Below are 24,886 nucleotides of genomic sequence, written 5' to 3' on the forward strand. Positions count from 1 at the left end.
ATGTGTGTGCCCGTGTGTGTGTGTGTGTGTGTGTGTGTGTGTGTGTGTGTGTTTGCAGGGGTCCAGCCCTGAGTGATGACAAGGTCGAAAACAAGGTGGATGCAAGGCTGGTGAGGGAGGAGGCACGGGGGATGGGAAGAGTTTTGCGGCCTGACTTCCTGGCAGTCAGGGTGCTTCTTCATTTATACAGAACTCAGTCATCAGGGATAGATTCATATTGTTCCAAAATACAGATTATATCATTTTTGTCCCCAGACACATGTTTCAACTTCCTCTTGGTCATAAGTACAGTCATCATTGATAAACTAGGACAGAACAAAATTATCTTGTTCAGTCGTTTCCCTTCATCAACCCCACAACTCAACTTTTAACATTCTTAATGTTTCAAGGACATTAGACAGAAAGAAACTCTCCAAGCCATCCTGGGCAGATTGCTAATTGTCATTAGGCCCAGGAAAAGTCTTCATCCCAAAGGCGCTGCAGTTATTACTCAGTTTCTGCCATAACACAATGTTTATTTTTTAATATATCTGTAAATGTTATTTATATGTCTAATCTTGGTATTCTTTTGCTCCTTGGCCACAGTTTATTTTTTATATATCTGTAAATGTTATTTATATGTCTAATCTTGGTATTCTTTTGCCCCTTGGTCACAGCGGGCCTGTATGAGTTAACTTTTTCTAAGAAAAGGGAGGTCTTAATACTTTATTTTTTTTATCATTTGTCCACCCCATTCTTTGTCCATCAGTAGGAATAGGAAGAAGCTTTTGATTTGATCGGCTGCCAGTTTCTCCAGCCCACTGAATCTTGTTTGCCTTCTTAGGTTTACTTTGTTCTTGTTATCTTGTTCCTCAGTTAACGCGGGCGCAGATGTTCCGAGAGCATCTTGGAATCAGAGGAACCGTGAGAAGGTCTCTGGCATCTTTGAGTCACAACCTCCAGGGTGTAAGGAAGACCTTCAGGTAGACCCAGAGAAGGATCTCTCCTTTAGAAGCAGTACCCGTGGAATAAGGTGTAAATGACTGCGTTTCCATCGATCCAATACCCCCAAGTTGTACAAATAATAAAAGTCCCCCAACAAGGCAACATGTGGCGATCAAGACCAAAAAGGCGGGAGATGACACTATAGCAATTGCATCACTTGGATCAGCTTGGCAGGACCTTTGTCAAGGAGCCGTGCTGGCTTGATGACTTTCGCTGCTTCCAAAGATATGGCTGCGCCGTTTGTCTTTCAAGAAGGAGAACGGGCATGGAGTTGGGTAGATGAGGAGGTGAGGAAGATCTGGGAAGCTGTAGGGTAGGAAAAGCATGATCACAATATTTTCCATTTAAAAAAAATATCTTGACAAAAAAATTAAATCGAGCCGGGCATCATGTTACATGTCTTTCATCGCAGCAATTGTGAGGCAGAGGCAGGCCTATCTCTGTGAGTTCAAGGCCAGCCTGGTCTATGTAGCAAGTTCCAGGATAACCAGGGCTACGTAGAAAGACCTTGTCTCAAAAAAAGGAAGGGAGGGAGGGAGGGAGGGTGGAGGGAGGGAGGGCAGAATGGGCTGAATCTATCTGCATCAAATAGCAATCAAGACAATTCCCCAAAGACATTCCCATAGGCCCATCTGATGTAGCTAAGTCCTCACTAAGACTCTTTTCCCAGGTGTCTCTAGGCTGTGTCAAATTGGCATTTGAAACTCACCATCATAGCAAGAATGACAGGCCGGGTGAAGTGTCATGAAGTACGCGTTAGTGGAAGGCTTGGTAGTAAGTGCCAATATTAGGGATATAGGTGTCCTGCCCACCCTGCCTAGGTTCACATGCCAGCTACACAAGTCACTAAGAATTTTCCCAGTCTTAAGTTTGCTTCTAAATTACGTGGGTGGCCACATGATTGTCAATATTGGTTGTTTTATTGTCTTAACTTAGAGCTTTCATTTGCACTGTGATAAGTTCTTCTATGTACCCAGGCTATCCTTAGATTTACTGTGTAACTCAGGCTAGCCTTGAACTCACAATCCTTCTGCCTCAGACTTCAAGTACAGGGATTATAGACCTGCATCACCACACCTCTGTCTGTGTGTGTGTGTGTGTGTGTGTGTGTGTGTGTGTGTGCATGTGTGTGGTATATGTATATTTGCATGTGTGTGTGTGTGTATGTGTGTGTGCATATGTGGTGTGTGTATGTCTGTATGCGTGCAATGTGTGTGTATGTGTGTATATTTATGTGTGCATGTGTGCCCGTGTGGTGTGTGTATATGTGCATGTGGTATGTGTATATGTTTATGTGTGGTGTGTGTGTGTGTGTGGTGTGTATACTAGTGTGTAAGTAGTATGTGTGTGTGTGTTTTACATCTCCTCTTCCTTCTGTCTCTGTCCCCCTCCACAGCATGCCCTTCTCTTCTCTTACCTCTTCCTTTTATGCTTCCTCTTCTATCCTTGTCCCTCCTCTCTTTTCTCTTTCTTCTGTCTCTTTCTGTCCTGTGTCTTTCTCACTTATCTCTTCTCTTCCTCCATCCTGTCTTCTTTCTCTTTGTTTACATCTCCATTGTAGCTCTCTGTCTCTCACACTCCTCTCTTCCTCTTTCCTCCTCTCTTTCCCTCTCCCTCTGTCTCTCCTTTTTCTTGTTCTCTGGCACTCTTCTATTTCTCATATATATATATATATATATATATATATATATATATATATATATATGAATATATATATTCCCATATCCTCCCTTTCTCTCCTTCATGTCTGTCTCACGTGCTCCTTCCCCCCCCCCCGCCCCTGTCTCCCTCTTTCACTAGCTCTCTTCCGTCTTTCCTATCCACTCCTCTCTCTCTTCTCCTTCCCTCTCCCTCCTCCTCCTCTGCGTCTCCCCCCATTGTCGCTCTATCTATCTCTGTCTCCGTCTCTCCTCTCTCTCCCCTCACACTGTGATTCAGCCCATCGTAGGTTTGGTTCATATCTAGGCTGGGCCACTTCCTTCCTTCTGCATTTCAAGAGTGCTGGCTGCCGTCGCTGGGTCTCTCTTACAGTTCGTTTACCTGAGAAATAAAGGTAATAATAGCCCGGACTTCCCCCGGGTTCCGCAGAGCACCAAAAAAAGGCCTTTATGTGCTGAGGTTGCCCAGGCGGTGAGCCCGTAATTAGATCTATGAAAAGAGAAAGCCGCCAGTGAGCTGCTCACAGAAGAAAAGTGTCTCTCCCACCCTGGCCCTGCTGCCCTCTCCAGCTGGCCCTCATACACCAGGAGGACAAGGACAGCCTCCAAGTTCAAGTGAGTTTGTATCTATATGTGGATTGTGTGTTTGTATGTGTGAGAGTGTGTGTGCGTGCATTTGAGTGCACATATGTCTGTTTGTCCATGCATGTACATATGTGTATTTGTCTTTAAGTGTGTCCACATATGGGAATGCTTGTCCATGTGTGTGCATATATGTGTGCGCATATGTCTGTGTTTGTCTGGGTGTGTGTGTTTGTATGTGTGTGTGTGTGGTGTCTTGTTTGTCTCTTTCTATTAGAAGCTACTTGTGGGTACTAGATAGAAAAGGCTCCTTGAAAGAAACTACCGTTGACTAAGCCAGGAATGACCAACAACAGAGCCCCGTTGGCAAGCAGAGGCAATAGTGTAGAAAGAATCAAGAACCATATAGGCCTCAGCTTTGGAGATGAGCCCAGGCCTCAGGGATCCAGACCTGGGCCTGAACTAGGCTTCTCCTTAGGTGAGCAAATTGGTTTACTTATTTACAAATGGAGTAAGCAGCAATTTGACTCTATTGTATGAAAAACACAGTACACCCACTGATTGGTACCGGGAGGTTGTTACTTATCTAATAAGATACTGCAATCTAGCATGGCCGAGCAAAGAAGATGAGACGGGTAAGCTAGAGGCTCATCAGTGAAAGCTATGGGGAGCCATAGAAAGTTTTGTCTAAGAGCAAGATTTTCTCAGGTCAGAGAAACACTCCGGGTGATGAGGTTCTGGTACTCTGACTGTTAGCAGCAGCCTCCCTCATAAGGCCAAGTTATCAGACAGTGGAGAGACAGGGACACAAGATTCAGTGTTCCACTTTCACCATGTGTGAGGTGGGCAGATGGCTCACACTCTGACACTTTTGATTGCATGAGTAAGGCTAGACTCCTCCCAGTATCAATCAATCAGTGGTGTACTGAGCACCCAGTATTTGCTATGTATACAAATGAGAGTCAAATTGCTGCTCAGCCATTCTGTAGATGAATTGGAGAAGCTGGTTCATTCCAGCCCAAGTCCGGCCCCTAGGGCCTCAGCTCCAACTGCCCAGAAGCAGTGATGCCTCTGGCCTCTTCCTCAAATGGCAGAATCAATCTAGGATGCTTTAAAGCAAAGAATGGCTACCCCATGCCATTATGTCCCTAAGACTCAGAAGACAACAGGCAGTCTGCCCATAGTCACACAGCAAAAGCAGTAAGTACAGTTGTTGACTGCCAGGCTTGCTTGTGGCGTGTACTGCTTGCTTTAAAGTCAACGTGTAAAGAACCAGGGCTAAAGCTCGGTTGGTAGAGTGCTTACCTTCATGCATGTGTGAAGCTCTAGATTCCATCTCAAGTGCTACATAGACTGGACATGGTGGTACACACTGGAGATCCCATCACTTGAGAGATAGAGACAAAAAGGTCAGAAGTGTAATGGTCTCGGTTACATGAGACATTAAAAAAACAAACAAACAAAAAAACACTGTCAACAAGAATTGAATTCAAACTGTGTTTTAAATGTAAGAGCCAAAAACTCGGGAGAAGTGCTGAAAATGCTCTCTGGCCGTGACACAAACAGAACCCTTAAGCAAGACTTTAGTCAGATGCAGTGGCGTTTAGAGTGCTAACCATGGATGTTGTTCAAATGGGCTTCCCACAGCCCCATGGCATTGCTAAGTGTGCCGGGCCAGGCTGGGAGGATGGTTCAGTGGGTAGTTCTCATGCCCTTCAAGCATGAGAGCCTGAGTCCAGATCCCTAGCACCTACATAAATCCAGGCCTAGTTGTGCATGCCTGGAGTCCGAGAACCAGGGAGGTGAGCACAGAGGAAGCCTGAGACTTTCTGGACTTCCTGCCTTGCCCAGTCCACAAACTCCAGGGCACTGAGAGATCCTGTCTCAAAAAAAAATAAACAAACAAACCCTCTAGGGTAAGGACTGAAAGCAAGGCTCAGTGGGTAAGTGCTCTCACTGGGCAAGCAGCCCCCACAGATAGATGGATAGACAGACAGGCAGACAGGCAGATGGATGGATAGACAGATGGATGCCTGGATGATGGATGGATGGGTGGATGATGGATGGATAGATAGATGGATAGATAGATAGATAGATAGATAGATAGATAGATAGATGAAGGTAAGCAAGCCAGGTATGGTCATATACAAACATGAAAGTGTGCCTGTAATCCTAATGCTGAGGTCAGAAGGTGGAGAAGAGGATTGCTGGGCTTGCTGGGTGCTAACCTAGCTCCAGGCTCAGGGAGAGAAAGTGATAGAGCCAGACCATGATGTCCTCCTCTGGCCTCTGCCCTAGCTCCAGGCTCAGTGAGAGAAAGTGATAGAGCCAGACCATGATGTCCTCCTCTGGCCTCTGCCCTAGCTCCAGGCTCAGGGAGAGAAAGTGATAGAGCCGGACCATGATGATGTCCTCCTCTGGCCTCTGCACACACGTGCACAGTCATGTACACTAACACACAGGCACAAGCTTACGATGCACACACGCATGCACTACAGGTGCACATATACATGCCCACCTGCACACACACATGTTCCTGAATGCACACGTGCATACACACAGACGCAACCTCCCGTTTTACTGTTAAGGAAGGCATTTCTAGCTTCAGTCAGCAGCTGACACTGCACACGTGTGGAACACCTGTGGGATATGTTCTGGGTATTCAGTTTGTAGTCCCCGGCTTCTGAGACTGCGTCTATTTCCCAAGATCATCACCACATTCATTTTTTAACTTCTGAACTGAACAAAATCAGCCAATGCTCCTGGAATCTGTTCTACACCCATAACGAAAGCTTGACACCTTCCTTACCCTAATGTCCTCTGAAGCCAGGTCACTCCGGAGCTGTGACGACCTGTGGAGTGAAAACTACCTTAGCAGGTAGTGTGTGCCCCGTCACAGAAAGAACACAAGCAGGATTGCCATGGAGGAGAATGAATATTCGGGTAAGAAGGTGCTGCTGATGACACTCATTTTCCCCGAGGAGAGGTGGGGGCCTCTTCAGTCCCTCTTTACCCAAGAGGGTGAATTTCCAAGAAAGTCCAGGATGTAGGGTAAATTGGGGAGGTGAGAACTGACTGGTGCCAGAGGCACAGAGCCAGGTGGAACAGGGAAACTCAGGGACCCTCCCTTCTGTGACTCAACACCTTCCCAGCAAAACTCTACCCTAGCTGGAGATCTGGGGCTCAGAGAGAGTTGAAGGCCAATTTGAGCAGGAACTCGGAATTCAGAATGAGTTCTCAAGACCAGGGTAAGGAAGAGCTGGGGGCCCTGCATGGGGAAACATCAAGATAGAGTTGGGGGGGGGGCGCTTGGGTATTGGGGTGAAATTTGGAAAGTGTGGTGTCTGGGGATTGGGCTTCAATATGAGGCAAGAATTGGGGTGTGGTGTCTTGTAACTAGGGAGGGGCTCAGAGTTGGGGAAAATTGCCAGAGTAGCTAGGACGTGAGGATCAAAGTGTAAGCTTAAGGAGTTAGAAGTCAGAGCAAACTAGGGAAAAAAAAATCCGAGCCCGCTAGAAGTGAGGCTGGGAGAGCCAGGCACTGCAAGAGGGAAGGGTGAGTCTCAGCTCCTGGCTTTAAGTCTAACTCTCTGGAAATGACCTGGACTGAAGTCAGACCTATTGCTTGCTGGAGTGTGGACAGACTCTGGCTGTCCAGGCCCAGAGAGGTAGACTCAGAGGTACACAGATAAGACATAGATAGAGCAAGCTCAGGAGGACTGATAGATGTGCACCATACAAGTAGACACAGTGAGGAGCAGTTTGCACATGGAGAAAAATGAGAAAGGAGAAGCCTGGGGTCAAGAAGAAACTTATATCCTAGCATCATACTCAAGGGGAGGAGGTCCCCCATCAGTCACAGTCATAGGGAAGGGGAATGAGGTGAAAGCAGGGTGGGGGGAGGAATGGGAGGATGCACAGGATGGGATAGCAATTGAGATGTAATATGAATGATTTTATTTTTTCAATAAAAGGAAAAAAAAGAAGCCTGGGGTCCACCGAGACCCTCTGCTTCAGGTAGGGCTCCAGATAAGCTCCTTAGATGTTGAGACTGTGAGTTATGGGGGGACAAGGGAGGAGCCCACAGTCTCCTGTACCCATCAATACTCCTGCATGCTGCCAACAGGATACTGGGAGCCTCCTAGGAAGCGCTGCTGCTGTGCAAGACGGGGGACACAGCTCGTGCTGGTGGGGCTGCTGAGCACAGCAATGTGTGCCGGCCTGCTGACCCTGCTTCTTCTATGGCGTAAGGACATCCCCAGCCCGCGTAGCTCTCCAGCCCACCGAGCCACTCAGCTCCCATCCCATCCCACCTGATCTCCTGATCCTCTGTTCCATCCGAGCATCCCTAGTTCACCTACACCGCCACGCCCAGCTGTCAGGTGTGAGGAGGCAAATAACTGTTCTTCTTGTCTGCTCCTCTTCCTGATGATCCCCCCCCCCTCTAGACTGGGAGACAGAGAAGACTCTGAAACAGCTGGGAGACACTGCCATCCAGAATGGTATGAAGGGGTCAAAACGGGATAGCGGAGGTGCAAGGTTGGGGTGGCCTGCTATTGTCATCTTCTTGCCAGTGACCACTGTGGGGGCTGCCTCAATGCCACCCTCTCCCCGGGGGAACCAAATGGGCAGGCTGCAATACCTCTCTCCCGGTAGGAGACTTTTTCAAAGTCTAGAGAAGCAGCATTGTCTGTTACCTGATTTCTGTTCGGATTTCAGGGTTCACAGAATCCCTTGGGCCTCCCTTTGCCCCTTCTGTAACATGGGTGCGAGCTAACAAGTAAAGAAAGATTAAAGCCTCCAAGGCTGGGGGGTGTAGTTCAGCTGGTGGAGGGCTTGCCCTGGGTCCCATCCCCAGAGCTACATACAGTGGCCGCTGCATACCTGGCAATCCCAGCACTTGAAATGTCGAGGCAGAAGAGTCAGAAGTTCAAGGTCATCCTTGGCTATATAGTGAATCCCAGACCATCCTGAACTACATGAGACTCTGTCCAAGAAAAAGAAAGAAAGAAAGAAAGAAAGAAAGAAAGAAAGAAAGAAAGAAAGAAAGAAAGAAAGAAAGAAAGAAAGAAAGAAAGAAAGAAAGAAAGAAAGAAAGAAAGAAAGAAAAAGAAGGGAAGGAAGGAAGGAAGAGGAAGCAAGGTGGAGAAGAAAGTCCTCAGAAAATATGGTCACTGTTCTCACATTTACATATACAATGCTCTGCCTGCATGTACGCCTACATACCAGAAGAGGGCAGCAGATCTCACTATAGCCACCGTGTGGTTGTTGGGAACAGCCGCTGCTGTTCACCCCTGAGCCACCTCTCCAGCCTCTGTTCTCATATTTAATCCTGGAGAACACGCCTGATTATTCAGTTCTAGCCTGTACCTCCTATGTTCTAGCTCTCCCCTGCTCCACCCAAAATACATACTCTTTAAAGCCGCAGTTGTTGTGATGAGGTGAAAGAGGCCCCTGCACTGAGGACCGGGGTGAAATACGATGATACACCTTAACTGGGGAGGGTGTGCGTGTTGGCCTGTGGGGGTCAGGAGTCGGAAGCAAGACAGCTGTGAGAGTGATACGAGCCGCATATCAAGGGAAGGGGAAAGGATGGGAGGGGAGGAGGGAAGGGAAGGGAGGAAGAGCAAGGGAAAGGGAAAGGGTGGACTGAACGTGGGGCTTCGTGATTAAAAACTCCTCTCTTCTTCCTCCCTCTGTCCCAGTCTCTCGTGTTTCCAAGGACTTACAAAGGTACCAGAGTAATCAACTGGCCCAGGAATCCCAGGGTGAGCACGTCACCTCCTGTCAGTCTGGGATGGGGAAGGAGAAAAAGACTGTGGAGGCCTTGGATAGTTAGTGGTGCCCAGCCATGCCCTGCTGCAAACCATACAGGAAGCAGGGAGCCCAATGGAGAGAAAGGGAGGGGGGAGGGGGGAACGGACTCTCCAGGAAGCTTCTTACCACCAAGCTCTTCTGTTCTATGGGCAGCTGCTCAGATGTCACAAAGCATGCAAGAGCTCCAAGCCGAACAGAAGCAAATGAAAACTCAGGGTAAGACAGCGGGGAACGAAGCAGGAAGTCGTCCCCCCTCCCCCACGCTGCCCCAAGAACCACAGGGACACATGAAGCTGGAGGCCAAACTCGGGAATGGGGGTGGGGAATGAAAGGAAGAAGGGGGGGGAAGAGGGGAAGGGAAGGGATGACCCATATGCATCATCACTGAGGCCCGACATACCCCTTTCAGACTCTCAACTGTCCCAGAACCTGAACAGAATCCAAGAGGACCTAACCAACATCGAATCCCAGAGTGAGACTCGGAGCGGCCAGGGGAAACGGGCAAACCGAGCAGGGAGGGGGTGGCGCTGGGAGATGCCAGTCAGTCTCTGAACGCTGCACCCGTCTCCACGCCTTTCAGACTCTGAGCTCTCCCAGAACCTGAACAGACTCCAGGAGGATGTAATCAATGTCAAATCCCTGGGTGAGACCCGGGAAGGGCCAGGAGAAGTGGGCAAACTGAGCGGGAACGGGGGGGGGGGGGGGGGGTGCTGGGAGGTGCCAGGCAGTCACTGAATGCTGCACCCTATCCCTGGTCCCCCCCTCCCCAAGGCTTGAATGAGAAGCGCACAGCCTCAGATTCTCTGGAGAAACTCCAGGAAGAGGTGGCGAAATTATGGATAGAGGTACTAATGTCGAAGGGTGAGTCTGACCTACCTTCCATGGTGGCCCGTAACCACATACTGTGACTTCCTGTGTGTGCCATGTAAGGTGGCTGACCTGACACGACTGTGTGGCATCGTGTGACTGAGGTTCTGTGTGATGTGCATGGATCCCAGTCTATGTTGGGACCAAGACAGATGGGGACATAGAACACCCTTTGTTGAAGCGGACAGAGTCCACGCTGGTTCCCTCCTCCAGGGGTAACACTAGCCACCACTAGCTTCCCTCCGTTCCTGTTGTGTGCCCAGTCAGACTTAGTGGGAGATGTCGTCATCAGAAACCGTATCGGGGTAGTAGGGACAAAGAGACAACTCCATGCGGTGAACCCCAGGAGCAGCTGGGGAGTTTCCCTAACCCTCTAGGGATCTCAACTAAGATAAAACAGAATCTTTGTCTTCGATTCAGAGAATTTCAGGACAAGCCGACATGAAGCAGAATTGGAGTTTGTCCAGAAAGATTTTAACGTGCATTGCAAAAATTATTTTTATATTTTATTTCTTTTGTCTGCGATATGTAACACAAAATGGATATTTTTTTTTTTTATATTTTGGATGGAGCAAGTGAGAGGCAGAACACATAAGGCACAGGCTAGAACTGAACCATCAAGTATGTGTTCCTTTTCCTCCAGGATTAAAAATGAGCACAGTAGCCATATTTTCTGAGGACTTTCCTCTCCACCTCCCTTTCTCTTTTCTTCTTCTCCTTCTTTTCTTTTTTTTAAGACAGAGTCTCGTGTAGCTCAGGATGGTCTGGTACTCACTGTGGAGCCAGGATGACCCTGAACTTCTGATTCTCCTGCCTCCGCTTTTCAAGTGCTGGGATGCAGGCATGCCCTGCAGTGCCCAGTGTATGCAGCGCTGAGGATGGGACCCAGGGCAAGCAAGCCCTCCACCAGCTGAACTACGTCCCCGTTTTGTGGTGGGGGGTATACAGGCCATGGCACATGTGTGGCGGTCAGAGGGCAACTTTCAGGAGTTGGCTCTCTCCCTCTATGCGTAGGTTCTGTGACTTGAACTCAGGTCTTCAGACTTGGCAGCAGGCTCCTTTAGCCGCTGAGCCATCTCATTAACCCTAATGTAGGTTTAAGCACAGGTGGGATTTGGTGGGGTTTGAGGTTATCTCAGAGGCCTGCTAAAGATAGATCTCTTTTTTAAGTGTGTGTGTGTGTGTGTGTGTGTGTGTGTGTGTGTGTGTGTGTGTGTTGGCAGTGACAGGGTGGAGTGGGGGTTTGTAGTGTAAATGGTATCTGTATGGGTGTGTGTGTGTGTGTGTGTGTGTGTGTGTTGGCAATGACAGGGTGGGGGTGGGGGTGCACATGTGCCATGGTACATGTGTGGAAGTCAGAGGACAACCTCATCTCTTGCTGTTAGCCACTGCCTATGCCAGGCTATAAGGATGCTGAGATTACAGGTGCAAGCTGCCAGGTCCATCTTTAGTTGTTCTGGGGATCCAAACCGAGGTCCTCATGATCAATGAGATCACAGGGCAGCTCCCAAGAGGGTTACAACTGGTCACAGGGGTGTAGGAAGCCAGGACATTCTTACTGTAAACAGAACCAGCGGTCATGTTTGATAGTCCTAGACCATAGCTGGGCGAGGAAGGAAGTACCACCTGAGAGCGCTGTTCAGTGTTGTTTTAATATAAAGTATCCCCGTGTGGAAAGAATACAGTGATATCCATGTCACCGTCTCTATGCAGGCAGCCTTCAAAGCAAATGCTAACTGTGCTGAAACGCTTGCCTCTCTGCTGTTGAGAGGCTCCTCCCAGACTCCAGCATGAGGGGACCTTTTCCTTGTTCGTGTCCCACCACAGCAGCCTGCATAGACTGCCCCACTCAATGCTCAGGGCCATGACATCTCCACCGGGGATGGCACAGATGGAAATAACGTTGATCCCAGGAGGCCAACAAGCGTGCAGCAAGAGCCACTGTGGTGCCTGTAGCATGGGATATCAGTGAGATTGCAGGGCGGCCCTCTTGGCACCAGTGCCTCACTGCCCTTGACTCCTTTGCCTTCCACATCTGGAAAGTCCCAACTGCCCCAAAGGGATAAGATTAGAGGAAGGAACTTTGCTTGGTCAGAAGGAGTCCCCATCCCCTGGGACGTGCAGCTCTGGGGATCCCAGCAGAAAACCCCTGGGGTTTCTTGTGGTAGACAATGAGGGGACTCTAGGGCGTGTTCAGTGCCCACAGATTTCTAACCTCTTACCCTTTCTCTGAGCGTACACATGATACACACCACACATAACTCACATATACACACATATATACCATGGGCACATCACACATACATATCAACACACCATACACACAAACAGCACACTTCACATATACACACATACATCACACTACACACACATACCTCATACACAAACATACTACATACACTCCCACACGTATATACACACACAAAACCTACACACACCACATACACACATACCACATACACAAACAACCTACACACACACACACCACATACACAGGCCAACTACACACCCATCAATACACAGACCACATTCACACCACCAAATATACACACCACATACACACACACCACATAGACACACCACAGACATGCCACATGCACACACATCATATACACAGACCAAATACACACAGACCACATACACAAATGCATAATACACGCACACACATCAGATACACACCCTGGTCACACACACACCACATGCACACACACACATACACAGACCAAATACACACATGTCACATTACACACACCACATACACAGACCAAATACGCACATGCCACATGTACACACACTCTACTTCTCACGTTACCACAGAACTAGAAGTGCAGATGCATTCATCCACAAGATCCAAATTCAGGCCCTGCTGCTTGCTCAGTGCTTTACTCACTGAGACATCTTCCACATGCAAATCTGGCCCCACACCCTGGGGTCTAAGCTCAGCTCTGGGACTGTCCCTAGGTATGACATCCAGGAAATTTTCCCCGTGTGTCTGTCTGTCTGTCTGTGTCTGTCTGTCTGTGTCTGTGTCTGTCTGTCTGTCTGTCTGTCTGTCTGTCTGTCTGTCTCTCTCTCTCTCTCTCTCTCTCTCTCTCTCTCTCTCTCTCTCTCTCTCCCTCTCTCCCTCCCTTACTCTTTCATTTCTCTTAATACCTACTTTAAATTATGGGGGGGGGGGTACTGTGCAAGTGAGTTCAGTGTGCCTGCAGAGACCAGATGCATAGAGCTGCAGTTACAAACAGTTGTGAGCCAACTAATGTGAGTGCTAAGGAACAGAATTTGGGTGTTCTGCCAAAGCCATACATTGCTTTTAATCTCTGCTTTGACTGGAGGGGGTGCTGCAGTGTCTATAGGGGTGCTGCTGTGCTGAGGTATCTGTTGGGGGTAGCTGAAGTATCTGTGTGGGTGGGAGTAGCTGAGGTACCTGCGAGGGTGGGGCTAGTTGAACTGTATACGGGGCTGGGGTAGCTGAAGGGTCTGTGGGGAGTAGCTGAGGTGTCTGTGCTGGTGGGGTGGCTGAGCTGTCTTTGGTGATGCTTCTGGTAGCTGAGGTATTGCTAGCCATGGGGGTGTTTGTTAGATGCTAGTAACTTTGGAACTGGGAATGTTTCACATGTTGGTGGCTTGTTGTGGCTGGCCTTGGCTGTTTCTTGCTGGCCCTAACAGTTGAGGTATTAATAATGAGGTTAGTGGCAACCGTCATTCTGCTAACCGCTGAGGTTTTTGTGGTGATTAATGTTGGTGGCTGAGAAGGCCCCACCAAGGAACTGGCCAGTTTAGGGGATCCCATGCAGAAAGCAATCTGCAGACTGGCACTGTTGGGCTCTAAGCTCAGAGGATCAGGACAGTTCTTCCAGCCCAGATCCCCGGATGACAGCGGGAGAGACATTACACACCACAGCACTCCTGAGCCTTTCTTTATGTGTGGCCCCAGGAATTTCATGCAACACGTGCCCCAAGGGCTGGCTCCATTTCCAACAGAAGTGCTACTATTTTGGCAAAGGCTCCAAGCAGTGGATCCAGGCCCGGTACACCTGCAGTGACCTGGAAGGGCGGCTAGTCAGCATTCACAGCCAGGAGGAGCAGGTGGCTTGAGCTCCATATAGACTATGGGCGGCAGGGGGGAGTCGGTGGGGGTTAGGGGGGCATGGGGGGGAATTGGAGGGTAGATATCCCACTCTGGCCATGGACGGACAGGAAGGACCATACACATCTCCTTCTAGGATTTCCTGATGAAACACATCAACAAAAGGGATTCCTGGATTGGCCTCCAGGATCTCCATATGGAGGGACAGTTCACATGGATGGATGAGAGCCCTGTGGTTTACAGGTAAGGGGGCCTCTGGGAAACAAGTGAGGTGGGAGAAACACCAAGGAGGGAACAGGCTCCTGAGTACCTCGTGGCAGAGTCCAGGGCTCAAGGAAAGGTGCTACAGGCTACCGATGAAGGAGAGCCCTGGGTTCTGGACTTCTTACCCTTCTTAGCCACAGGGAAAGGATGAAGGGCCAAGGATGTGAGCAGCAAGCACAGACTGGAACGGTGGGCCTTGGGCTGCATGGGTAGGAGGAGGCGGCCCAGGTACAAATGGCCAAAGGCTATGAAAGGAGGAATGGGCGGGGCGGGGCGGCGGGGCGGGGCGGGGCTCGCATCGCTCAGGATTGAAAGACCTGCAGAGAAGGGAAGCCTCCCTCATCACATCCTATGGCTGGAAGTGTTTCTTGTTCCAGCAACTGGAGTCCAGGGGAGCCCAACAACTCGGGCCAGGGTGAGGACTGTGTGATGATGCGGGGATCCTCCGGCCGGTGGAACGACGTCTTCTGCCGTGACTACCTGGATGCCTGGGTGTGTGAGCAGCTGGCCACGTGCGAGCTAGCTGGCCTCTTAGCCTCTCCGAGTCCAACAGGAACCACTCCAGGAAACGAACCCTGACAAACCTCTTCCCATCTGCTTCTAAATCTCCTCCTACATTCATCGTGGAAACAGCCTGGCCCCGAGGACACCCCTACCAAAGCCTGGGCCCCTCTCTGTGACTAAAGGCCTCTGTGCTTATGCCCCTACCCACATTAAAGCAGCTGGTGGATGCCAGCTCCTGCTGGATCCCCAGAAAGCCTCTATTGCTCTCAGCTAAGGTGAGCATCCTATTCCCTCTGCCCTCCCCTACCGCCATGCATGTGGGCAGCTGAGCAGGGCAGGGAGCTGATGAGAAGACAGATTTCTCAGGCTTCTTCTGCACACCCCACCTCCTCTCAATTTTTCCCCTTCCTCCAACACCAGAGAACAGTGTGTGGTCCCCCTGCCCCCCTCCCCCCGCCTCCAGGTCTGGGAGTGAGTCCTCCCATCAAACTTGCTTGCATCAATGAAATGGGATCATGGCTGCTCCCCACGACCCTCCTTGGAGGCTACACCAGGTGTGCTCCTGGCGCGGCAGGCATTGAAAGGACCCTGGCGAGCTGGGCTCTGAGAGGTCTTGCCCTTCTTTCTCATGCCCTCTGCCTTGCTAAAAACTGTTAGATCACATCCCTAAAACTAGCCACCAAGGTCTAGCCCCTTATTTGGCCACTTCCTCCTCCTGAGGCTGACTACCAAGGTTCAGCTATTAAAAGTATTGAAGTCCAGCAATCAAAAGCCCCCTTGGTTCACCTAGTTAACATGCCCACTCAAAATATACCAACTGCATCCTAGCCCTTTCTAACACAGCCCTTCCCTTTTCTGTTTAAAAAAAAAAAAAAAAAAAAAAAAAAAAAAAAAGATCACACCTGCAAGGTCACTGGCTGCTATTTTTCTGAGTCAGAAAGCAGACACTTTAACTTTTCTTTCCTCCTCCCCTCCCTGCTTAATAAAGGATCACTGGGTGGAAGCAGGTGTTTGGGTGTGGTTTGTGACTAACCCGGGGTCTGGGAGGGAACCCCCGCTGTGGAAGGGTGTTCCCCTTTAGGTATAAGCTGACAGTATCAGGGACCTGGTGCCCTCTTTGAGAATGCAGCATAACTGATAAGGAACTTACACTTGGTTATTTCTCTTTCTGCATCATTTTAACATGCTAGGTAGGGGTGGGAGTGACGCTCAGAAGCATGTGATCTCAGCCAGGTGGGTTGGTGCTTGCTTATAACCCAAGTAAGCTTGGACTCCACGGCTTTAGGCAAGCCTGGCCAAATCCATGAGAGCAGAGTAAAAGTAAGAGGAGGGTCAATCCCTGAATCTCCTGAGTCTACGTATGTAGTGGAAGGAAAAAACCAAGTGCCCAAAGCCAGCCTCTCGCTTCCACACTACCCTGTGGCACGTGCAGCACCACACACTTAAATAACATAAACACATTTTTTAAAAAAGATGTTTAAGGTGAAATGCAACTGAGGAAGACATCTCACGTACACCTCTGGCTCTACAGGCACACACAAGACAAATAAATATAATTTTTAAAGATAAAGTAAAGGGGCTGGAGCGATGGCTCAGCAGTTAAGAACTCACTGCTCTCCCTAAGGATGGGAGTTCTGACCGCAACACTCACACCAGACGGCTCTCCACCTGCAAGGGCACTAGGGGGTCTGATGCCCACTTCCGGCCTCCAGTCACCTGCATTCAAGTCCACAAGCCCACATACAAACAGACACATAAATAGAAAGTCTTTTTTTTTTTTAAATAATAATAATAGCCTGGGTGGTGGTGCACAACTTTAATCTCAGCACTAGGGAGGTAAGCAGACCTCGGTATGTTTGGGGCCAGCCTGGTCTACACAGTGAGTTCCAGGTCAGCCAGGACAACATAGTTGAGACTCTGCCGAAAATAGTAATGATGTTAGTAATATAATAATGAGCCACTAAGTTAAACACCTAACCTAAGGTAGAGTCATCAGGGTTAGGAATTCACCGTCATCCTTAAATATGGAGCAAGGCTGAAGCTGGCCTGGGCTGACAGCAATCTGTCGCAGAATAAAATTTTTAAATGTCAACCTTAAAACCCTCCAAGCTTCCAGATGATTCTGGGCCCTTCCCATTTTGAGAGGCTGGTGTGCCACTGTTCTCAGTGTGATCCCTGGAGCACGTGGCAGCTCTCCACAACGTACCAGAAACAAATTCTTAGGCATACCCCAAAACTCCAGAATCTGACCGTAGGAGTAAAACCTACAGTGTTTTGGTTCGTTTGGTTTTTGGTCGTTTTTAAGTACCTGAGTTTTAAAAAGTCCTCCAGGTGACTCTGATGCCCTGAAGTACCCGCTTCTCAAAATGAGACCCATGGACACCTCTGGGATGGGGCTGGGATGCAAACTCTCGTCCAGTAACTCTGCATGTTGGACAATGATGCTGACACTTATAATGATGCTGGTGTTGGTGCTGATGCTGACAGGAATGATGCTGGCATCACTGCTGATGCTGACAGGCCACAGGCCACTTTGAGCAGGAAAAGTCTAAAGTCTCCATGATTTAGGCACAGCCACGCCAGCTACTTTACTATCCAATTTTTTTTTCTTTTTTAAAGAGCAAAGGTGGATTAAGGAAAAGTGAGTTTCAAAGGACGAGTACCCCTGCCTGACACTTGTTTAACAAAGAGTCCGATCCTGTCAAAACTGGTCTCAAACTTGCTAGGTAGCAGAGGGTGGCCCTGAGCTTCTGATCCCACCCCACCCCCTCTCTATTCCTAGTGTTGTGATGGGCAATTGGACCACTATGCCCAGTTTCTGTGGTTGAAGGAATCAAACACAGGGCACTCTAACAACCAGGCTGCAGCACTGGCACTTTGCCAGGCCCTGGTCCTTCTTAACCTCATATCCCTGCCCTCCCCCTCCAGCCTGCAGGCTCCAACGATAATCCCACAGATGCCCTATGTCCCCAGTACACCCAAGCCTCTAACCTCATCTGAATGGCAGAAGCCAGCTCAGCCAACTGTCCACTTCTCCGCGCTTTACCTATGCCTGGCAAGCTTGCCTCCATACTCTCTCGTCCTGGGACATAGGGCCAGGATCAGGGTGTGGGCAGATCTGACACCCCTACACAAGACACAACACAGGCTTGGGAACGGGATCTGCTCATCCTTTATCTCCTATGGGGTCAGCGTCCCTCCAAGGCCCGATCTCGGGCAATAACAGCCTCTTCGAACTTGATCATGAGTGTGGTCCCCTTGTGCCAGTGTGCTGTAACCTTGGCGGGGAAGCCGCTGTGCGTGAGCACTGCCTCCACGATGCCCGCTGTGAAGCTGGCACAGTTGAGCGTGCTGTTCTCCTTGGGCACCGAGATGTACGTGTTGATGAGCGGCTCCCTCTCAATGATGTAGAAAGTGCGGGCATCATCATTGGCCTGCTCCAGCTTATCCGCCTCCTTGCCGAACAGAGCCTTCCACACCGGGCCCTTGACGAACAGCAGTGCACCCAGCACCTTGGTCTCGCGCCGGGCACCCTTTTCGCGGGCCACCAGGGCATCTAGGACCCGAGCGCCCACCTGGCGGCCCAAGGCAGCCAGTCGGGCCTGAAGTTCGGCCACGGAGAAGACACGACTCTGACAGTGCTGCACCAGCTCAGAGAAGAGAAGGGCAAAGGCGCTCAGGCTCACCTCGGTGCGCGGCCGCACCAGCGCACGCTCGAGCAGCGCGGACTTCCCGCGCGTGAATCGAGCCTCCATGCCGCAAGCCTGCGGGGAGAACAAAAGGCAGGGCGATGGATGAACGGATGAGGCTTAGCAGCAAGGACCAGAAGGAGAAGCAGGAGGGAACTCCGGGACACCCACACAACCCACCTGTCCCAGCGCCGAGTACTATAGCGCCAAACAGATGACAAGGAAAGCGGACACTCAAAGTGCTGGTACAACACACGCAATAAGGGTTGGCAAAAAAAAAAAAAAAAAAAAAAAAAGCACAAGTACTCGAGAACTTTACAATCTTGCCTGCCAGCGGAAGAGAGAAGAGGACTAGAGAAGACAGAGAGCTGGCTCAGCACTTCAGAGCATGTACTGCTCTCGCGGAGCACTTGAGATCAGTTCCCAGCACCCACTTGAGGTGGCTCACAACCGCGCGTAACTCCAGCACCAGCAGACATCAATGCTTCTGGCCTCTGCTGGCACTGCAAATCCCATGCATAAACCCACACCGAGGCACGCATGTGTATACGTAATTAAAAATAAAAACGGAAAAGAAATCTTGAAAGGGGACTAACAGGGAGCAATGGAAGCCACCCCAAAGTTGGAGACCCAAGAGATTTCTTGGGGATACGGCTCAGTCGGTACACCGCTCACCTAGCACGCATGAAATCCTGGGTTTGAGTCCCAGCACTGCACAAAGTCATGTACACTGGCACACGTCTGTAATCTCGGGACTCAGGAGGTGGAGGCCGAAGGAGAAGGATCACGAGGCCATCCTCTGCTACATGTGGAGTTTGAGACCAACTGTCTCAAAAAAAAAAAAAAATAGCCGGGCTTGATGGCGCACACCTTTAATCCCAGCACTCAGGAGGCAGAGGCAGGTAGATCTCTGTGAGTTCGAGGCCAGCCTGGTCTACAAAGCAAGTCCGGGACAGCCAAGGCCACACGGAGAAACCCTGTCTCGAAAACCCTCCAACAAAAAAAATAAAAAATAAAAATAAAAAGAGCTGGAAAGGTGGCTCAGCAGTTAAGATCATGTTTTGCTCTTAGAGGGAGATCGGGTTTAAATTCCAGCACCCACAAGGTGATTCACAACCATTTGTAACTAGTTCTAGGAGACCCTCTGCTGAGACACACGCATGATGCACGTACATATGTGCAAACAGAACAGCTGTCACATAAAATCAACCCTCAGACAATTAAAGTGCCTTCCTCAAGAACTACCAATGGCACTGGCAAGACGATGGCTCAGGGGGTAAAGACATTTGTCTGCTAACCCCAGTGTGATCCGAGAACCCAGAGAGCGAAAGGAGAAAACTCACTCTCAAAAGCTGTCCATGTATACTCATATATGCACACAAATGCCGGGCGGCGGTGGCGCACACCTTTAATCCCAGCACTCGGGAGGCAGAGGCAGGCGGATCCCTGTGAGTTCAAGGCCAGCCTGGTCTACAGAGTGAGTCCTGGACAGCCAAGGCTACACAGAGAGACCCTGTCTCGAATAACTAAAAAATAGAACAACAACCTAAAAAAAAAAATGCACACAAAAACACACTGGATAAATAAAAATGTAATTTTTAAAGCTGCTAGCACGTGGCAGTGGGATGGTTAAAACTGAAAGTCAAGAGAATATAGAGACGTCATGAAGCTGACTATGGAAGTGCCCAACACCTGTAGCCCCAGCCTGAGGCAATAGGATGGCAGAAAGAGGCCAGCCCAGGTTCCAGGACTGCTGAAGCCACAGTGAGACCCTTTTCATCACCAAGATTTAGAATCAGCCGGATTCACATGCCTTTAATCCCAGTACTCAGAGAGGCAGGGGCAGGCGGATCCTTGCGAGTTTGAGGCCAGTCTGGTCTACAGAGTTGAGTTCCAGGACAGCCAAGGCAACACAAGAGAAACCCTGTCTCAAAAAAAAAAAGATTTTATAATCACCATGAAAACACATCTCTGGAATTCCAGACAGGTTTAACTCAGGGAAGACCCACTCTGTATGTGGGCACCACCACCCTAAAGCTGAATCAAAAAAATAAAATTATCTGGTGCAACGCTGGGCACCAGCACTCCTCTCTTTCTGCTTTCTGACTAGATGCAATTCGACCAGCTGCCTCACTCTATTGCCACATCTTGTCGATGGTCAAATATAACAGACCTGTTCTTCTGGTTGCTTTTATCAGATATTTAACCACCGCAACGATGAGAAAAGCTCTAATACAGCCTGCCTTTAAAGCCGGGGGTGGGGGGGGGGGTCATGGGGGACGAGGGGGGGGGGAGGCGGGAGGTGAGGAATGGAGAGGGAACAGAGGACAGTCAGTGATGTTCTCCCTAGCTGGCGTCCAGCTCTGACTGCCCTAGAGATCCTCCTGCACAACCTCCTTCCGGAAAGCCAGGGGAAAAAGTAAATGACAGTAAGAGGCTGGGGTGACTCAAAGCCAAGTCAAGAGCGAGTGCAGAAAAACCCCAACCCTATATCCTCAGTGGGGAGGGGGGGGGGGTCGGAGAAAGGTGTCTGTCTATTTATCACTAAGGAATCCGTCTCCACAGTGACCCTTAACTCTAAGAGATATTCGTACTCCCACAAACTCTCTGGAAAGCTGCACCGATCTCGACCTCCCTGCAGCCGGGAGCCGCAACCGTGCAAGGAGACCAAAATGGAATCCGGAGACTGAGGGCCCTGATGCGTCTCCAGGTGAAGCCCTCGTCACTTCTGGAGGATGGCTTGGAGCCGACAGCCGGCCGCTACAAAGCACGACCCAAGGACTGGGTCTTGGGGGACTAGGATTGGACCTTCCCGCACCCCAGCTGGGCAGGGGACCGTGCAGAGAGAGCCACTCGGCTGCAGTAAGAAGCTAGGCTGGGCTGCTCAAGGTCCGGGACACCGGAACTCGCATCACCTCCCCCCTCCCCCCCCAGGAAAACCCAAAGCCGACTGACCCGGGAACGCTGCTCGAGATGCACAGAAAACAGACGAGGGCCGTGCACACCGGACTAGGTTCTCCGGTATAGAGAGGTCTCCACCGGAACTCGGCTGCCGTACGTTCAGCGGAACTTCCTGATGACGTTGTCAAAAAGGCCTCCTAGTGCGCAGGCGTGTATGGGTTAGATGGGGCGCGCACACGGAAGGCGGGGCGACGCTGTGACCCAAAGCGGACGCCAGGGGGCGCGCGTGCTCCACCTCAGCGACCCAGAGCTCCTCCCTGCAGTGGGCTAGGAGGTCTTGCTTTGTGGGAGCTGGCCTTTGAACTAGGGGGTGGCGCGCGCAAGTACTCTGTCCTAGGAGAATGTGCATGCCCCACGTTTTCTTATGTATATTCTTGAGGTGTGGGCTTGATGTATTTACCCGCAATTTGCCCCTATAAGTGATTTTTACCCGCGGATGAAGGAGGACACTTGATCTAAGGGGTGTTTTTCCATCTTCCATAGAAGGTGTAGATACCATACTTTAGTTAGTAGTAGTAACAGCAGCAACACTAATAGTCATTCTACCTACGGAGGCATCTGACCCCCTTGTATTTCCTTTGTGTGTCTGTGTGTCCATGTGCCCAACACTCTTGGGTGCAGAGGCCAGAGGCTCTGGACCTTATTTTTAAGACAGGGTCTAGTTACTGAACCTGAGGAAAGCATTTCTTTTAGCTGGCTAGCATCTCAGGGAATCCTCCTGTCTGTCCCACAAACACCCCATTGGCAGCAGCTCTGGGGTTAAGGGTGTAAACCAACACACCCAGTTTGTTGTTGTTGCTTTGTTTTGTTTTGTGGTGTGGGCACTCAGGATCAAACTCAGGTCTTTACACTTTTACTTTATCCGTACACATACACACACACACACACACACACACACACACACACACACACACACACACGAGCCCCTTAACTTTTTGTGCTGTTTATCCGTTGGTTGTTGGTTGTTTGAAACAGAGTCTTGCTATCTACACAAAGTCAACGTGACATGTGTGCCCAGCTCTTCCCGCCTTTAGCTGACTTTGATAAGAGGAGCTGCAAAAGGCAGAAAGAATGTAGGCCATTTTCTCCTAGAATGTATTCATTTCTCCAGGAGGCGTAAGTCAGCCGCACGTTTAACTGATCTGTTTCACCATCCTGGGAATGAAACCCAGGGCCTCACACATGTTGGCGAGTGAGTGCTACGCTCACCTGAACCAGGCCCCCAGCCCACAGTGTTCAAGTATAACCTCCCAGCTGCCTCATTGTAAAAGGCAGAAAGCAGTAAGCTAAACTGTTTTTCTTTGTCTGTGCTAGGGATGGAGCTCAGGGCCACGGGGTTGGACGGGTAAGCGTTGTATTGTTGAGCCGCGCCCACAACCCCAACCTGATTTTAATACTTAACTCTGTTCGTGAGTGCAGATACATTCAGAAACGTGCATGGAGCCAGGCATAGGGACACACCCCTTTAATAAATACCAGCTAGTGTAGTCCTAGGCTCGCAGACGAGAGCCCAGCATAACTGTCGTAGGGAGGCTTCACCCAGCAAGGTGACGGGAACCGGTGCTGAGACCCATAGCCAAATGTTAGGCAGAGCTCGAAGGATTCTGCCGAAGAGGTGACGGAAGGATTGCAGGGGTCGGGGAGCGTCAAGAACACCACGCGAGAACGGCCCACAGGATTAACTAACCTGGACCCAGAGCGACTCACAAAGAATGAAGTGACAGAGCCGGGCGTGGTGGCGCACGCCTTTAATCCCAGCACTCGGGAGGCAGAGGCAGGCGGATCGCTGTGAGTTCGAGGCCAGCCTGGACTACAAAAGCGAATCCAGGAACATGCCAAGGCTACACAGAGAGACCCTGTTCCGAAAAAGCAAAAAAAAAAAAAAAAAAAAAAAAAAGAAGTGACAGTCAGGGAGCCTCTGCGCGCTCAGACCTAGGTCCTCTGCCTATGTTGTGGTCGCGTAGTCTGGTGGTGTTCTTGTGGGACTCTTAACAGTGGGGGGTGGGGCCTGCCTCTGTCTCTTTGGCCTGCTTTTGGGACACTTTTTCTCCTGGGTTGCCTCATCCAGCATTAATACGAGAATGAGGGAATATGCCGAGCCTTACTGCAGCGTGATGCCATGTTCGGTTGACGTCTCTGGGAGGCCTGGCCTTTTCTGAAGAGAAACAGAGGCGTGGGTCTTGGGGAGAAGGGACGTGGAGGGAAAGCAGGAAGAGGGGAGAAGGGAGAGGAAGCGGCATTTGGGGTGTAATATATGAGAGAAGAGTTTTAAAAGAATTAGAAATGTAAACAACAGGGGCCTCTCTGGATAAAGAATTCAAAAAAAAAAATCTTTTTAATGAATAAATAAACACCGGCGTTCAGGAAGCAGAAGCAGGTGGACTCGTTGAGTTCAAGGCCAGCCTGGCCTACAGAGGGAGTTCCAGGCCTGCCGGGGCTACATAATGAGATCCTGTCTAAAGCGGAAGAGGAAGAAGCCACGTGCCTGTGGAGGTCAGAGGTCAACCTTTCGTGTTTAGACCAGGCTGGCATCAGACACAGGACCTGTCTCTGCCTCCTGAGTGCTGGAATTAAAGGCGTGCTCCTCCACCCCTGGATTTGGTTTTATCTTTGAAATAGAGTCTCTTTCTGAGACTTGGAGCTCCCTAACAGCTGACTATAGACCCCAGAGACCGGCCTCTCTTCTGGGGTTACAGTCCTGGCCTTTCACGTGGGTTCTGGGAATTGAAGCCAGGCCCTCATACTTAGGCAGAGTGGGTTATCCCCTGGCCCAAAATATAATTTTTTTTTCAATGTTTTCTTACATTTTGGGTCTAGAGAAATGGCACAGTGGTTAAGACCACTTTTGCTCCTGCAGAGGACCAAGGTTCAAGTCCCAGCACCGACATGATTGTTCATACAACCATTTCAGGAATTCACTGCTCTTTCCTGACCTCCACGGGCGTAACGCATACAATGCGGTACATACAGGCAGGCACACGTGCAGTCAAAACACCCATAAAATAAAATGAATAAATCTAATTTTTAAACTTTAGTCCGCCTGTTACCTGTTTGTATATTATGTGTGCACGTATATTTGCTTGTATATATGTGTGTGCCATGGTGTAAGTAGAGGTCAGAGGACAACTTCTGGTAATCAGGTCTCCCACTAGAGACAGAGCGCAGGTTGCCAGCTTTGGCAGCAAACACCTTTATCCGTGGAACCATCTTGCCAGACCCAAAATGCTATTTATTTTTAATTAGTATAACACCTTCCTGGTGAGAATTTCGCAACTAGACACACAAACCTAGACACACTTGAGAAGAGAGGCCTAGATTGAGAAAACGCGTCCACCAGATCGCCTATAGGTGTGGGAGGACGAAGCTCACTGCAGCAAGTGGTCCTGGGTTGTGTCAGCAAACGGGTTGAGCAAGCCAGCAAGTGGGAATCCTCCATGATTTCTGTTCTGTCCCTGGCTTTCTAAGATGATGAG

General features: G+C 49.9%; 2 protein-coding genes across 5 annotated transcripts; one reads left to right on the top strand and one right to left on the bottom strand.

Annotated features, from left to right (window-relative positions):
- Positions 1-2,990: 2,990 nt before the first annotated feature.
- Positions 2,991-16,209, top strand: FCER2 (Fc epsilon receptor II). 3 transcript variants are annotated; one of them, XM_084763432.1, is made up of 12 exons: positions 2,995-3,257; positions 6,051-6,167; positions 7,351-7,470; positions 7,673-7,726; positions 8,930-8,992; positions 9,195-9,257; positions 9,451-9,513; positions 9,622-9,684; positions 9,813-9,902; positions 13,843-13,994; positions 14,132-14,238; positions 14,637-16,205. In XM_084763432.1, exons 2-12 carry the CDS (start codon positions 6,146-6,148, stop codon positions 14,836-14,838), a joined length of 999 nt encoding a protein of 332 aa, XP_084619558.1. In that variant the 5' UTR covers positions 2,995-3,257; positions 6,051-6,145; the 3' UTR covers positions 14,839-16,205. The 3 variants fall into 3 exon arrangements, with proteins under 3 accessions (XP_084619559.1, XP_084619558.1, XP_084619557.1); XM_084763431.1 differs by having other exon boundaries at positions 6,055-6,167; XM_084763433.1 differs by lacking the exon at positions 9,813-9,902 and having other exon boundaries at positions 2,991-3,257; positions 6,055-6,167; positions 14,637-16,209.
- A 355-nt stretch (positions 16,210-16,564) lies between these two features.
- TRAPPC5 (trafficking protein particle complex subunit 5) lies at positions 16,565-21,538 on the bottom strand. 2 transcript variants are annotated; one of them, XM_084763434.1, is made up of 2 exons: positions 21,408-21,538; positions 16,565-18,527 (listed from the first exon to the last, which is right to left on the bottom strand). In XM_084763434.1, exon 2 carries the CDS (start codon positions 18,516-18,518, stop codon positions 17,952-17,954), a length of 567 nt encoding a protein of 188 aa, XP_084619560.1. In that variant the 5' UTR covers positions 18,519-18,527; positions 21,408-21,538; the 3' UTR covers positions 16,565-17,951. The 2 variants fall into 2 exon arrangements, with proteins under 2 accessions (XP_084619560.1, XP_084619561.1); XM_084763435.1 differs by lacking the exon at positions 21,408-21,538 and adding an exon at positions 19,128-19,915.
- Between the last annotated feature and the right edge of the window lie 3,348 nt (positions 21,539-24,886).

This window comes from Acomys minous, assembly GCF_964271855.1.
Source record: "Acomys minous genome assembly, chromosome: 16".
NCBI classification, from domain to species: domain Eukaryota; kingdom Metazoa; phylum Chordata; class Mammalia; order Rodentia; family Muridae; genus Acomys; species Acomys minous.

What these genes read in the sequence shown, in the direction of transcription:
- TRAPPC5 (XM_084763434.1), bottom strand. Translation starts at nt 18,518, where the DNA reads ATGGAGGCTCGATTCACGCGCGGGAAGTCCGCGCTGCTCGAGCGTGCG.
- FCER2 (XM_084763432.1), top strand. Translation starts at nt 6,146, where the DNA reads ATGGAGGAGAATGAATATTCGG. An exon ending in GACCCTGCTTCTTCTATGGC is followed by an intron (nt 7,471 to 7,672) that starts GTAAGGACATCC and finishes CCCCCCCTCTAG; the next exon opens with ACTGGGAGACAGAGAAGACT. An exon ending in AGACACTGCCATCCAGAATG is followed by an intron (nt 7,727 to 8,929) that starts GTATGAAGGGGT and finishes CCTCTGTCCCAG; the next exon opens with TCTCTCGTGTTTCCAAGGAC.